This window comes from Phoenix dactylifera, chromosome 16, assembly GCF_009389715.1.
Source record: "Phoenix dactylifera cultivar Barhee BC4 chromosome 16, palm_55x_up_171113_PBpolish2nd_filt_p, whole genome shotgun sequence".
Lineage (NCBI taxonomy): Eukaryota > Viridiplantae > Streptophyta > Magnoliopsida > Arecales > Arecaceae > Phoenix > Phoenix dactylifera.
Window position 1 is genome coordinate 3,618,795 of NC_052407.1, and position 15,366 is coordinate 3,634,160.

At 36.3% G+C, this 15,366-nt stretch overlaps 1 protein-coding gene across 1 annotated transcript; it reads left to right on the plus strand.

Annotated features, from left to right (window-relative positions):
* Positions 1 to 2,939: 2,939 nt before the first annotated feature.
* Positions 2,940 to 14,883, plus strand: LOC103718778 (serine-rich adhesin for platelets). The gene is given in 8 exon segments (XM_039114659.1): positions 2,940 to 7,841; positions 7,991 to 8,171; positions 8,298 to 8,480; positions 8,553 to 10,632; positions 10,635 to 11,084; positions 12,791 to 12,906; positions 13,108 to 13,178; positions 14,378 to 14,883. Coding segments are annotated over 8 exon segments (3,297 nt in total). The 5' UTR covers positions 2,940 to 7,733; the 3' UTR covers positions 14,486 to 14,883.
* The last annotated feature ends 483 nt before the right edge of the window (positions 14,884 to 15,366 follow it).

Sequence of the window (15,366 nt, forward strand, 5' to 3'; positions counted from 1 at the left end):
ATCAGATGACTATAGCAAAAGTAAAAAGTAAAAATCACAACTCAAAGTCATCTAGGCACATTAAGCTTCGATATAAATTTTTAAGGAAGCTCACCTTTACTGGAATTATAACTTTAAGTTATATTAAATCAGTAGAGAACTCGGCAGATCATCTGACCAAGAGCTTGTCGAGAGGACAAGTTCAATATGCTTCAAGGGGGATAGGTTTAAGGCCCATTTTTGAGTTACCTTCAGCGGCAACCCAACCTATCTGACTGAAGATCCCAAGATGTAGGTTCAATGAAATAAACAAGCTGACTGAGTAACTGGTAGGAGCACCAAATTTAAAGTAAACTTTGTTCACTATCCATCTCTATGGAGTAGGTGCTCAACTGCACTAGATAGGAGGATGGCGTAATGCTTTAATGATATCAAAGCTATTATAGTAGGGTATAGAGATGCAGTATACCCTTGAAGATATCACCGATGTGAGTGTGACTGTGGGGCTGCAGTCAAATAGAGAATTAAAGCTTGTTCTCTAAGAGACACTTACAAAAAAAGATACATGCGCACGGTCGTAATACACTACTCTGATAGAACTCACATGCAGGGTCAACTCTTAGTTGTTCGGTATTTTCAAAATTTATACATAAAATCTAAGTTCAAGACTCTATTCACTTCAGACCGGTGTAGATGGCGAAATACCAACTAGATGAAGGTTCAAGTCCGGAAGACACCTTTCATCGAAAACTAAGTGTACTGATTGCTCGTACATTGAATTTTCAAAAAAAAAATTCATTTTCAAAATTATCTTCAAAAAAAATTGAAACTTCAAAAATGGTGGGGAATGTAAGAGGTTTCTTTTTAAAATTTGAAACGCCTCTCTCTCATCAGAATGGTTTGAAACCGTCCCTCCATTTAAACTCATTAATGTAGAGTTGCCCGTGGGAGAACTCAACGGACAGCTCAATTAAAATGTAAACATTGGAGGGGTGAACCAGATAGAAGGCTACACCGAGGGAGAAAAAAAAAAAGAAGAAGAAAAAGAAGAGTTCTCTCATTTTTCTCATTTTTCATTTTAAAGTTTTGTTTCTTCATTCTATGAGTACGAGTATACATAAAAGTCTCTGTCGAGTTCAAGAAAATTTGTAGTACTGTGCATGTCTATAAATTCAACGGTCCGTTATATCTTGCAGAGGAATCGCCAGAATCTGGTGCACGTAAGGAAGCGAATCTCTTTTAAAGACAGTAATGCCATGCCTCGGACCAATCTACAGGAATTATTTATTTTATTTTGGATCGAAAGAAAATAAAAACAAAGAGGAACGCATCAGAACCGGTTGTTTGAGTGAAATTAAATTATTTGTAGATTATTTGAGTTCTTTTGAGGTGATATTTTCCATCATAAAATACTTTGTTTTGGAAGTTTAAATTTTCTAATTTTACCAATGCTTGTGCATAAATTATTTTGATCAAATTATGTTATAGTTTTTTACAGGTTCCAAGCCTTGCACATATAGGACTAATGCTGGTGAACATGTGGTAGTTGCTATGCCCTCCACTTCTAACTTTGGATTGGGGGCATGACAGTGTTGTTTGATAATACCCAAAAAACTGCATGACATCTCAAGAGTAGAACTTCAAGAAAAATTTACTTACCCAAGTGAGTTAAAATCCTGATAATCATAGCCACTTTATTCCCAGAAACTAGGATATTGTGTGCAGGCAGGTAGTACTTCAACTCTAACATAGTTAGACCCTTCAACCGCATATGAATGAAGCCAAGAAATGGAAAATCATTATTAAACACAAGTATTAATTAGTATCTTTTCCCAAATATATATAGCCATGTTCAGTTGTCCTGCCCTCTACACCATGACTTATTAAAGTATCCTTAAAGTTATAAAAAATAAGGATATTTTTTGTCCAATGAAAAATGGATAGATTGATAACCTATCATAACAGAAAGTAGGTTATCAATTCCTATATATATATATATATATATATATATATATGAGAGAGAGAAAGTATTAATTAGGAGGTTGAGAGAGTGAGTTAATGTGGAATTGTAAAAAGACATAAAATACCCTTAAGAGTTATAAAAAGTAAGGATACTTTTTGTCCCAAAAAAATGGGTAGATTGATAACCTACCATAATAGAGAGTAGGTTATCAATCCCCATATTTATATTCTACATGCTATGGATTTTTTTTCCAAAATTGTCAGCAGCATAACTATTAACTATTATCTTTTTTTTTACAAATGACGTGCCAGTTTCCAACTTATGGCTCATGCTTGACAAGCATAGTGGATGCATGCTGCTCATGTATAAAAATAAATAAAGATTTTACTGTGGATTAGCAGAGTTTACTGTGGATTAGCAGAGTTACTGTGGATTAGACAAATTCTTCAGTAGAGAATTTTATGATAATCATTATTGTATTTAAAAAAATTCAGATATCACAAATAACAAAAAGTATTTCTGTTATGATGGAAAATAACGGAGTCTGGACAAAAAATCCAACTCAGGGACGGCAACGAGAGAAGGCGGCGTTACCGGAGTCTTGGAGGAAAAAATCCAACTCAGGGACCGCAGCGAGAGAAAGCTTGAGGCCCCTGGCCTTCCACCTGGCAGCATTCTGACCTCCAAAAATAGAATGGTACAAAGTGGTCCGACAGATGACCCTCTCCTTATCTCTCCATTCTTTTTAAAACTCCTTCTTCGATCTTTTCCTCGCTTGTCTCCATTTTTTTTTTTAATAATCCCAGTCACTCCTCTCTCAGATTTCTTCCTCTTTACTTTTGTCAATATCGCGGATTTTTTCTTTCTGTTCATAGAAGGCCCTCCAAAAGTTGGTGGAACCGCAAACCCTGTACCAGAGCCTGAAAGAAAAATAAGAAAGAGGGCCCTGGAGTCCAGCACTCAGAATAGAGTAAGTATATAAGGGTTCCATTCATCTTCTCGATACTTTAGGCTTTGTGTTACCAACTAATATTTGTTTTCTTTTTTGGATATTTTTCTGCCTGTATTGAGTTTATTTATTTTTCTCATGGCTTGCTGGATTTGTGGCTTATCATTGCACTCTTACTCCTGTGTTATATTTGCTTTAACCAAAAGAATTGGTGGTGGTTCTTTGCTTTATTATTCCTTTATCTCATATTGATGCTCTGTATGAAAAGTTTGGAAGCTTTGTGTCTTTAATTTCTATTTTTTCCAAGATGCTTCGTAGTGTCCTGTTTCTTATATGCGGTGTTTGTTCTGTCGTATCGATTTGCGGGGTCTTGATGACTGGTTTTTTGCACCTGTTCTGAGATTTTTTTTTGTGTGTTTGAAAAAAAACCCCGAAAGGATCGATAATTATAGTGATGACCGCAGCCAATAAGTCTTGTTCAGACTATCTGAATCGGCTTTGTGAATGTTTCTTGGTGATTGATTTCATCATTCAATGAAGAACAAGCCGTCGTCCTTAAAGTCTTATCAGATCTTTTCCTGTTTTTTCAGAATACCTCATCGGATCTTTGTTGCACTTTGCCATGCAATTTACTCATTACTCCATCAGTTAAGTTAAATCTCAATTGATGGAAATTTTCTGTGTACTTTAGCCTAGTTTACTCGTGCATAATCCGGATAGATATAGTTCAGTGGATCCTCGTCTTTGTGATATGGCTATAAGAAAAGAGGCGAGCTAACACTGGTTGGGAATATTACTGAGCGTTAGAGCATATGGAATGGCAGAGAGAACGAAATTGGATGACTGGCAACTCACACTTGAACAGCACGGGCCCTTTCTGTGGATTTTGACACTTTTTTTATTTTCAGCTATTCGATGATCATTTAGATATGCCATGCTTTATCCTTTTATTCTTCTATATAATGGAATTAAAATAGCTAACATCTTGACAACGAGGTGCCTCTTAGTCATCAATTTCACATGCAATCTCCTGTTCACTTCCATTTATAATCTCCAATTAAATTGCTACCTACTTACTTTATGTTAGTTCTATTAATCTATAAATTTTTGATTCTTTAAAGCATTCCCTGATAGAAGATTTTTCGATTCCTGCCCTCTGGCTCTGCAGTTTGCTACGTGAAAATGAACATTCTCTGTGAAGATGTCAGAACATAATTCGGGCATGTATGTTGAGAAATTCTAACTATAAATTCTAGATCCTAATGTGTTGGATTTTGATTCGGTTTCAGGAAAATGTGTCTAATTATGTTCTGTTCTTATGCTGAATAATATGGATGTCTTAATTCTAGAGTTCATTGATTGATAAATTATAGGTTATTTTTTCTCGTAATTGTATATTGGGTACCCTTTGATATTTTGCTCCTAATTTTTATTTCTGTGTTATCTGAGGAACCCGAGTTAATAGAACCATACAAACTCCATTGTGCCAGGTAACTTTCCTCAAAAAATATAGCAAAACACTCCTATAATTTTTTTAACAATATAACTTTTACCACTGCCATTTCTTTCTTTGTTTATTTTTCTCCTTTTTTTTCTCTTCTGGTATGACTGACATGCTTTCCTACAACATAGATTAATGTTAAAAAGATTGGAATTCCGTATAAAGTATAAACCGTCTTTTATTTTTGTTCAAAGCTCAACTTGACTAGTGTGACTCTTTGTTGTGAGTCTTGTGACTATCATGAATGCAGTCACAACCAAGATTCCTTATCCACCATGCCATGTATGTTGCCTACTTCATGCTTTATCTAAATCCATGCAGGATTAATGTGCTTGGTTTGAGTATTTTGCTTTCTTCATGTCAGCCATACAGTTTGCCTGAACCGAGCACAAGCATCTATGGTGTATCATGATCCCCATTGATAGTGTACTCCAATGGATTTATAAGCTACAGGATCAATTCTTTTGATGCTTTGAGGTGAAGGATTCTGTCCACCTTTCTTGTTTTCTTGGGCTTGCTTCCCTGATGGTTGCCGAATGTTTCAAGAATAACATCGCTTCCATGATCTCTCTAATGCATTCTTAGTGATCTGCACACTGCAGGACTTATTTGGAGCTTCATTAGAATGCCATTCATTGATTGTCTAAGTTCTTCTTCGACTTACTTTTCCTTTTTTCTCTAAACAATTGTCTAAGTTCTTCGATTGGTTCATGCTGTGGATCTTCACATTCTTTGATATCTTCTGTAGGTTCTAATACCCCTTCCCCAGGGTTTGTGCTGTGAGTTCTATGGTTTTGCTATCATATGGTGACAAAGAGTGCACAAACTAACATACCTACATCTTATCTTGGCCTTATATTCCAATGCACTCCACATTATTCTCACAAACTCCTGTACTTTGGTGAGATTTTACTGTTCTTAACAATAAGCAAATGACCGTACTTATTTTTTGGGTTACTGCTATTTAGAAAAAATATCCTTCAAAATCCTACTAGTGTCATCATACCATTGGTACTTCAATTTGCATTATTTTAACATGGCTTGATGCAGCACACTTTTCACATAATTAACTTATCTTAGTTCATTGGTTGGTTCTTCACGTGCATCTTCTTTGCGTGAATTACTAATCAATTTCTTCAGAGCTCTATCACTTGTGTTTTATATATTCCATCTACTTCAACCTCCACTTACAATGCCCAATCTGATACAATTGATGTAGCTGATATCACAGACTGCTATCTAACTTCAGAATTTTGTCCTTGTTGGGGCTTTCTTTACCACAAATAGTCAGCATGGTCACTTCAAGTACTATGATTCCACATTATGGCGATAAGCAACTTTATAACACTTGTCCCCTCATTCAAAAGATTACATATTATGCTATTTTTGTTTTACATTTCCATTATATATACTTCTTATTGCTACTTTACAAAGATTTGTACATTTGTGAGATTTTGTGCTCTTGTTAAGTAACTCTCAATGCTCTTTGTTGATCCACCACGAAAACCAGGATGCATCTGTGAAGGCATTTATATATATGTGATGTACATATGCATGTCAGACTCTGATTCATCCTTATCTATGTGACTCATGCAGAGTGGTCTTTGTATTTGTGTACTTTTGCATAAAAGATATTATTTGATCTATGAGCCATTTGTTCTAAGCCATCCAGTTCTTTTGTTGGTTTAGGAGTCTGCTGACTTGCAATGGGTAATATTTCTAGCTTTCTGCTCAGCCTAGAAGCAACATTTATAGAGAACTGTCTTGTGAAGAAGAATGTAGTCTATAATGCATTAATATAACCATAGATTTATATATATAAATATATAATCGGGGAATGGTGTATTTGTACATGCCAACATCAGTATTCGTTTCCTAGTCTGACCCCTAGTTTGCATTTGGAGGTACTTGGTCTATCAGTCTTCCTCTTCCATATTCTTTGAAACCAACATTCTGTTGTTGGTTTTTGTTCAAAGACATGATATAGGACTCATTGCTTGTGGTACTGCAGAGATGGAATCGCTGCATGTTTTGATTTCAGGCTGGGTTGGCTGTACTTTTTCTGTTACAAAGTCATGCTACTCATGAAAATTTCGCATCATTGAGGTCGCATTAGTTGTTTATTACTGAGAAATAATTAGAAACAATTAGCATTATTTTGTCAGCATTTTATTAAAATATGGTCTAAGCATTCTTGAGACCTTTGTATAATGATGAAGAACAATAAATTTTCTCAAACACAAGATTTTAGCGCACATGACTGCAGTAGGTTTTCAGGCTTCTGCAGAACATTATTGTATTACTAAAAGCAAACTCCCAAGTAGTGTGTGAGCTCTTTTTAGGAGGTCATCCATCTCCATACCATGTGCACCACATTTAGCACATTCTAGTAAAGGTAAAATAAAAGAAGAGAAAGAGGGTCTATGCCTCCAATAGAACCAGAAAGATCTAATTCATTATGTTGGGCTTCCCTTTCTCTTATAGAGTTGTAATTACCTGTATGACACCTGATGATATTAGTCTGTCCAAAGACATACACGAACGTGCACGCATAAAGCTTTATACCATAAGGACAATCATACAGTGCTGATTATCAAATAAGCAACCCATCCCTCCAAGTTGGGGCACATAGATCAAGCTTACCCAACTTTAGGCAAGTAGGTCAAAGGTCTTTACAACATAGAGCATCTATAAAAATGTCAGCAGGTTGATTTTCTAATCTAATATGACTAGCTCCCTAGTTGTGTATCCTTGCAAACCACTATCAGAGGATGGCAGCTTATCTCATTATGATCAGTTCTCAAATGATGAACAGAAACTAATTTAATGCATCATAGCTATGCTAGCATTCGACAACACCACTTGATCTGCCCTTTTTATTGTATTTGTTTTTACCATATTTGTGTTGATTGAAGTTGCTTAAACCATATAAGCTGCAGAGACTATGGGATGACGACTGAAATATACTTCGAAAACTACTCTGCATGCTTCCAACTGTAAACTGAATTCTTGTAATGCATCTAGATATTTGTTTTCCTGCACGCATTTTGGTAAAGTTGGTCTTCTTTGCATTTGAGTAGATTATACATTTCTAGATAGCGTTCACATTTTTGTGCTTGTTCCCTCCATGTAAGGACACTGGCTAGTGCATCTGCTCAAGTTCCTGCTTTGCTTTATAGGTGTATTTGTTCTTTTTTTTCAATTTTCTTCTTATATTAGCATAGTTTACATATATAGAGGCATGGAATAAACTGTCCTGGATTTGATTTATATTTTTGGAAAAAAAAATCCTGCTAAAGTATTTGCTGTGAGCAGATCTTGAAAATTTCTTTGAGGAATCAATGGCAGATATACATGTCTTGGACTCTGCCGAAAGGTGTAATGAAAGCATAATAAATAAAGATTCAGGTGCAGGTGCAGGTGCAAATGCAGCTTCAAGGGCAGATATGGTATTCATTTCCACCACTCCTCTCTCAGAACTCGTGTGGTCTCCACACGAGGGACTGAGTCTTAAATATGCTGGTTCCAGTTTAGCTGAAAAGAAAGCCTCTCTTTGTGGAATACAGAATCATTCAATATAATAATTTCATCACCGCAGCATACTAATGGTGGGGAGAGTGGCAATGTTGGAGATATTGCTGTGGGGAACATGAAAAATATGCAGATTGAATTAAATTCTGATAATAGGAATTCTAAAAGAGTAAACCTGCCGAGCTCTCCTAGGAGAACTGTCGACATGCAACCTGCCTTTCTGACAAGGCTATGCGAACAAGATTCAAGTAAGTGTGAACAAAAACAACTATGTGTCCATTAAACTTCAATTATAAGGATTCTGTAATGTGTGTTTCAGATTCATCACGAAAGCCATCTTCACAAGCCCATTCTAATTGCAAATATAATTCTAGTTGCAGGATCTCATGGAGACCTGAACAAAATGGAAGGAGCAATTTTAGATGATAAGTATGAGCATGATGAGTCAGATAAGAAGGAAACTGGCATATGCCTGCCCAGAAACAGCAAGGGTTTTGGCATCATCGATCCTGAGACAGTTGCAGCTGATACTACTGATGATAAGATTTTTATTGCAGGTATTTCCACTGCAAATTCACATTTTTGCTCTATCAGCTCACATCTGAAATATGTACCTTGTCATTGTGTAGGTCCATATAATAATGACCTGAGTACCAATTCTATATCATGTAGCCTAAAAGAGCTGAAGCCTGATCAAGCACAGATTGAAGTTGAGTGTGCATCCCATATTGGAACCTCAAATGACCATCACAAAGAAATGATTAGAATAAAGAAGCACCAGGCATCAGGCTTGGTCGAAGCATCTGCTCATGAAGATTCTATGTTAGCAAAAAATGGAAGCAATGTGAAATCAGCCTCAAGCTCAGGTTCTGCAGAGTGCGGGGATGCTGGCTTGGAATTAGGTGATGCAGAAGACAATACTGAAAGGATCACTGAGCAGTCTACTGGCTTCCATATTCTTGGTAAACCATGTTCAGGTGATGTGCTATCTGTAGACATTAATATTATGAGCAAGGTTGGTACGGCTGCGGTGTCGCAATCTCAGGATGTTGGCAATAATGAAACTTGGCAAGCAAATACAAACACAAAAGATGAGCCTGCTTTATTTGAGTCTCAATCAGCATGCAATGCAAATCCTAGAAGTCTGAAAAAGGGTAAAGAAAAAGTTCGCTATGTTGAAGACAGTGGGAGAGTTTCAATAGAGAGAGGGGACAGCAATGAAAGTGTTGAAAGCAGTACTAGCAGAAGTTTAGCATCAACACAGAAACGAGCACGGAGTTGCAACTCAAAGATGTCCCTAGGAAGCAAAAGATCCAAAAAAGAAAGCAATGAGAGCTCTTGCTCAGGATCTTTTCTCAGAAAAGAAAACTCTTTTATGAATTGGATTTCAACCATAACTAATGGTTTTTCCAGACATGGTCAAATAGCACCTTCCTTGGCAATTGTTCCAAAATCGTCTAACACTAGGAAAGAAAGCTTGGGTCCTTTTCCCTTGACAGATGATAAAAGCGACAGCATTGCCTGCAGAACAACGGGTTTTAACTCCATTTTTCAATCTCTCTACTGTCCAAACGTCACCGCACATAGTGGGCCAAATTATCATAATAATCAAAGAGAAGCTGATGCCTTGAAAAAACTAGAAGTTATGAGAGAGCAACTGGATTATGGTAATCATGTGGACGGGGATAGTCTGGAATTGAATATAAACATAAACACTACTGTAACAAGTCAGGAGACACATGATGTTTCAAAAGAACTTCATGTTACTGGTAAACCTTTTGCCATTGGCAGCCCTCATTCAGTCTGCGATAGGGAGGGTGGCAAATTAGATACTATTGTATCTTTTTCAGGTGAGAGGCTTGACCAGGGTACTTATCAAGTGGAGTTTCCATCAAACACAATCATTTTATCTTCCACTAGCTCTACTGTTAATCAGAAAGTAAAACAGGCTTGCACTGTGAACAACATTGGATCTTCAAGCTCTTCAGCAAAGAGCGGTTCTGGATCTCCTAAAGACAAGGGAACTGGAGTACCTGGTTCAATTCCAAATAGCTCTTTAAATCAGTTATTCGACAACAGAAGTGGTTTTTGTCAGAACTTATGGATAACTCGGCTGTTGCCAAAAGCTTCGTCACCAATATTAAATCCAGTACCTTGCAATCTGGGTGCAGGAGCAACTCAGAATCTCAATAATGAAAATAGTATGTTAAGCTCTCCTTCTCAAGGTAAAGTTGCTCCTGGGAAGGAGCATAAAAATTCAGAGAACTGTAGCCTCTCTTACCTAGAAACAAGAAGGGGTGCTAGAAATGGAGGAATGAAGCCATATCCAACGTGTTCTACAGATTCATATGATTTAAAGGAGCCAGGGGATCACAAGCTCACATCTAAGCTAAGTCCAATACAACCTTCACAAAGATTTAGAAACTCAGAATCAATAGCATCTCTCTTTGCAAAGAGATTGGGTGCCCTTAGACATATCGTGCCTCCAAAAATTTCAGATGGCACATCAAGTGCAGCCATAATCTGCTTCTTTTGTGGAAAGACTGGTCACAGCTTAAGAGAATGTTCTGAGCTAGTTGAATCTGATCTCGAGGATCTTCTGAAATATATGAATTCACAAGATGGCACAGATATGCCATTCGGTTTATGCATTCGATGTTTTCAGCTCGACCACTGGGCCATTGCATGTCCGCGTGCATCCTCAAAAGGAAAAATAGCAGTGATAATTCTTTCATTGTTAATAATGAGAACTCTGGCAAGGTTGATGGAAGTCATGGACAACATAGTTCTGCGAATTATGATGGAAGAGGTGTTTTATGGTCTGAAGACAAACAGGAGCATCAGCAGCATGTCAGCATATATGAAATTCCTCCAATAAGAGAGTCAAGAGTGAAGACCAAGCTTGCAGTACATGGAAGCAGCAGTGTTGATGAAGTTGCAGGCCCTAATACAAGTGGTTTATATTCAAAACCAGTCAACGAGGATCTGGCAGAAAGGAGAATTAAATTGAAGGGCAGGGCTTTGAATTCAGAAGATGATGAGTTAAAGGAAAATTGTATAATACCATTCTGTAATTTTATGGCTACTGAAGTACGTGATGAGCCAACTGAAATTTTTGAGACAATAAGGAGGCTTCGTTTATCTCGCATTGATGTCATCAGGTAGAAGAAAACCTGGAATTTAATGATGATGATGTTGATATCCTAATAGCGGTTTCTGCAGCACTTCTTGCTAGCAATCACCAATCATGTTGCTCAAAATATAGTTTCCTGCACTAATTTCCTTGAAGCATATGTTCTTCTAGGATGCATCAAAATCATGAATGTTTTGACTTTTCATAATGTATGCTTGCTGATGTAAAACATTACCCTGCAGCATATTGATAATGAAATCAATATAAATATTTATCAGGGTGAGCATGACCATGAAGTCCACTTTAAGGACTTGATGGCTATGTCCGTGTGATAGTTGCTATGATTTTACACATATAGAGTTATTAGTTCTATGTATTTACTTTTCAGTAACATTTTTTTTGGTAACAGTACATGTTTTAGTATTTGCATTGCCACGTTGTAGGACATTGTCATGAAGTTTGTCTTTCTTAGTTATGCACAGAGGCAACCCATTGTACAAGAGAGCTATTTTTATTCTAGACATATATGAAAAATATGATCTAGAATGTGGATGTTCGTAAGTCCAAATAGTTTATGAAGACTGGAAGTTTGTCTAAGTGACAAATTTCTTGTCCTTGCTACAATTATAAGGGAGTTGTGTAGTGAGATACTGATGATCTGGAAATACATAACAATGGTCCTACTTCTCTACTCTTTGATTTTTATGACATGATCATACACTGAAGATACATTCTTCAGAAAATCTGGAATTAGATAGAAATTTTGAAGTCGGAGTATGATTTAAAGACAAAATACTTGATCAAGTGAGCAATCACAATGTCTGCAAATTGTATTCTATCAGGTGACACAAGTTACCAGTTTTCAATAATGTTTTTGCTAATCTCAGCCACATGCATTAATAAAATTATTTGGAAAGAAATTGGTTAAAAGGTCTTTTGCTTTATATAGTAGTTACTAATTATTATGTATTAGTGCAGACTGGTGGCTTGTTCTCTTGCCAATAAAATGAATTGTTTTTTATTTGTTTTTCCTGACTGAATCTTGTTCTTCTTTTACACTAAAGAGACAGGCATTGCTGAAATGCATATTTTCTTGAGTTAATGGTTCAATAATTACTATGATTGCTAATATAAATTTACCTTGTTTGGCTTTTCTTTTCCCTAGGAAATGCCTGTCTCAATTATATCTTCAGCTTCAGAAACTAAGTTGCAGATAGGTTTTTAGTTTTGGTAATGGACCCTGTAGCTTGCTGGTATGGGCTGGGTTCAACCCTGTATCAATGCATGGTACATGTTGGAGGTGAGACAGCAGCTATACGGCTGTACCATGTGTCAGCACAGTACCGTATTGAGCCCTCATACTGTGCCGGTATCTTATTGGGGTGGTATAGTATGCCAAATGGCAGGCAGTACTAGTGAGTACGGAAAACCTTGTTATAGTTTGAGCTTTAAGACCCTGGTGCATTGCAGATATATAATCCAAAGAACTTTTTACTGGTCCATGTAATTACTAAATCATGAAATAGATGGAATTGGATAACTTTCCTAAGTCATATTTATCAATGTTAGGAAATAATTATGATGCCTAAATTCTGTAATATTTTCTTAGGTCCCTGTTGTTTGGTTCCTTTAAAGGGGTCAGGTAGGATAGGTTCATGGAGATTTAATTGTTCTTATTTCAAATATCCTATTTTTGTAATTACTAATCATTATTGTAATCTATGAATTTTATAGGTTGCTGAAATCACCAGTTGCCCAATTTAGCGTAGAAGGTTTTTTCGTGCGCCTGCGGCTCGGAAAGTGGGAGGAAGGACTGGGGGGAACAGGGTATCATGTGGCTCGCATTAATGGTGACATTCTACCCTTCCCGCTCCTTGTTTGTGAAATAGTAGATTATCTCTTACGATCTTTATCAAAAATTGCTTATCTTTTTTATTTCTGAAAGAAAGGTAATAGTTGATGTTAGACATAAAATCAGTGCCATCTAAGATTGACTTGCAGATTTATTTTTCATTCAGAACTTTTACAATGGTATTTCTTTGATTTCACAGGTACAAGTTTTGGAAACTGCCTTTCTGTAAGCATAGGGAGTTCCACATGCCTTGTGAAATATCATACTGTGGTCTGATGATGATTTTCTTGAGGTAACATTTACAGCTTAGGATTCTATCTATTACTATGTCTATTGACTATTGTCAAGTGCTATGCTCCAACGTCCAACCCACTTCATGGACACAACAGCCTTTTTTAAACATGATGTAGCAGAATTTGCAGCCTTTCAGTTTTTATGCTATGGTCCTGTTGTTAAGAAACTTATAATTGTTTCACATTTCCTCCTTTTGCTCAAGTGGTCAGGTTGATCCTGAAATTATCATTATCTTGTTGGTGGAATAAGTTAGCTGTCTGTTTGAAATTCACCCTCATTCTTCTTGTTTCATCATAGACCAGACCTTTCCGAGTATCTTGACACGAGTGTCTTAAAATTATATTTGTCAAGACTCACATGCTGGTCAGCGAGCCTTGCCTTCGACATGCCTTTCTCAGCACCATCAGTAGAGATTCATATATGATTGTGCGAACTTAAAGCTTTTGCAGGAGATTTTTGATATCAACTTGGTAATGTTCAATTGATAGAAAGCAGAAGCTAAGAAATAATTATGGGGTTGATGACTGCATCTTTAGGGGCCTATTTGGATGCTGCCGTACCATATCCATATTATTGGTTGATAGTCATTTAAACAAATTTTAGTTATATATCTTTTTCCTATCGAGTGCATGATGGAAGCAACCTCGAAGTACAGAAGTGAAGGAAGCTAGAATTGCATGCAGGTTATCCAATGGTGTTAGCATTAGGCTTAGCAGGCTAAGCAGCAGCCAAGCAGAGATCTTAGGTGCTGTTCCTGATCGACCTGCTCTTTATAAATGGTACATTGTTTGGTGTTTAATGCCTCAGTGCTTTGTTCCTTGTATCTGTTGGGACCTGATAGTGGAGCCTTTGTTATAGACCTCCTCTCTCCCTTGAGTACTTATTTAATTTTCTAGATGAAATTTGTCCTGGGAACACCATGGTTTACTCTTCTTTTGTCTACTCTTTAAATCATCCTGATTTATCTTTATGCCAAACTATATTTCATTTCTCCAAATATGTCTTATATTTGCATTTTAAGCCATTTAATTCATTATCCCATTAATTTGTTTTTTTTATTGAAAAATTTGAAATTTGAAGAAGGCTCCAAAATCTTCTGTGTTTCAGGTCAGATTAATCAGTGATTCTAATGCTCATCCATAATTATTGATTTTGCTGGTGCTTGGTGATTGCAGGATGAACTAAAGGACTGGTTGTCTGCTATCATGAAAGGAGATGGTGAACTGCCCTCAAGAGAAGAGTTGAACAAGAAACTTAGTGAGAGGGCGGAGCTTGGATTCTAGAAACAAATGATCAACCAATGATATGCCTCTAAGATATCCTGTTGCCTTCAAGAAAAAACTTGAATCTGATCCAGATTGCTTAAGATTACTTAGAATTGAGGTCACACCTCAACCGAGCTATATTAATCATCTCAATTAGTTGGATAATTATAAAAGTAGCTGCCAAAAGAGAGATTGTTGTGCCAGTCTTAAAGAGGTGCTGCATAAAATAGTTGGTGGATATGATTACAAGGTATGGCATGAATAGATATTAACTGTATTGGTGTGTTACATGAAGAATAGCTGGTAAATTTCAAGTGTGGTATTATTTATGTTGTAAAAAAAAAAAACTAGTTCTGATACTTGTGCAGAGATACTCTATTGTCTTTGAATCCTTTCCATCACTTCTCTTGATCCAAGAACATCAATGTGTGTTTCAAATATTAGTTAATCGGAAGTTGGAATGGTGAGAATGGGTTAAGAAGCTTTGGTTAATCGTCATTTCACTCACATATCCACATCAATATATTGGATTCCTGGTGTTAAAATATTTACAGAAGAGGAGGAAAATAAAAGAAAATGAGAGAAATATGATTTTATTTCTCTATTCCGTCATATTAGGTACATCTCGGAGGTTATATATATTCATGCACATATTCCATATAAGAAAAATAATATGAATTAATATAGTTTATGCTAATAAAGAAAAATAATACTTGTTAATATTAGTTGTTATGTGATCCTAAAATCATTCTAACAAGATTATGCTGACAAAGAAAAATAATAGTGATCGATAAAAGATCGCGCTAACAAAAAAAATAATACTGACGATACAGGATCACGCTAATAAAAAAAAAATAATATAGGCTGATACGTGATCTCTAAAATTATGCTAACATTCC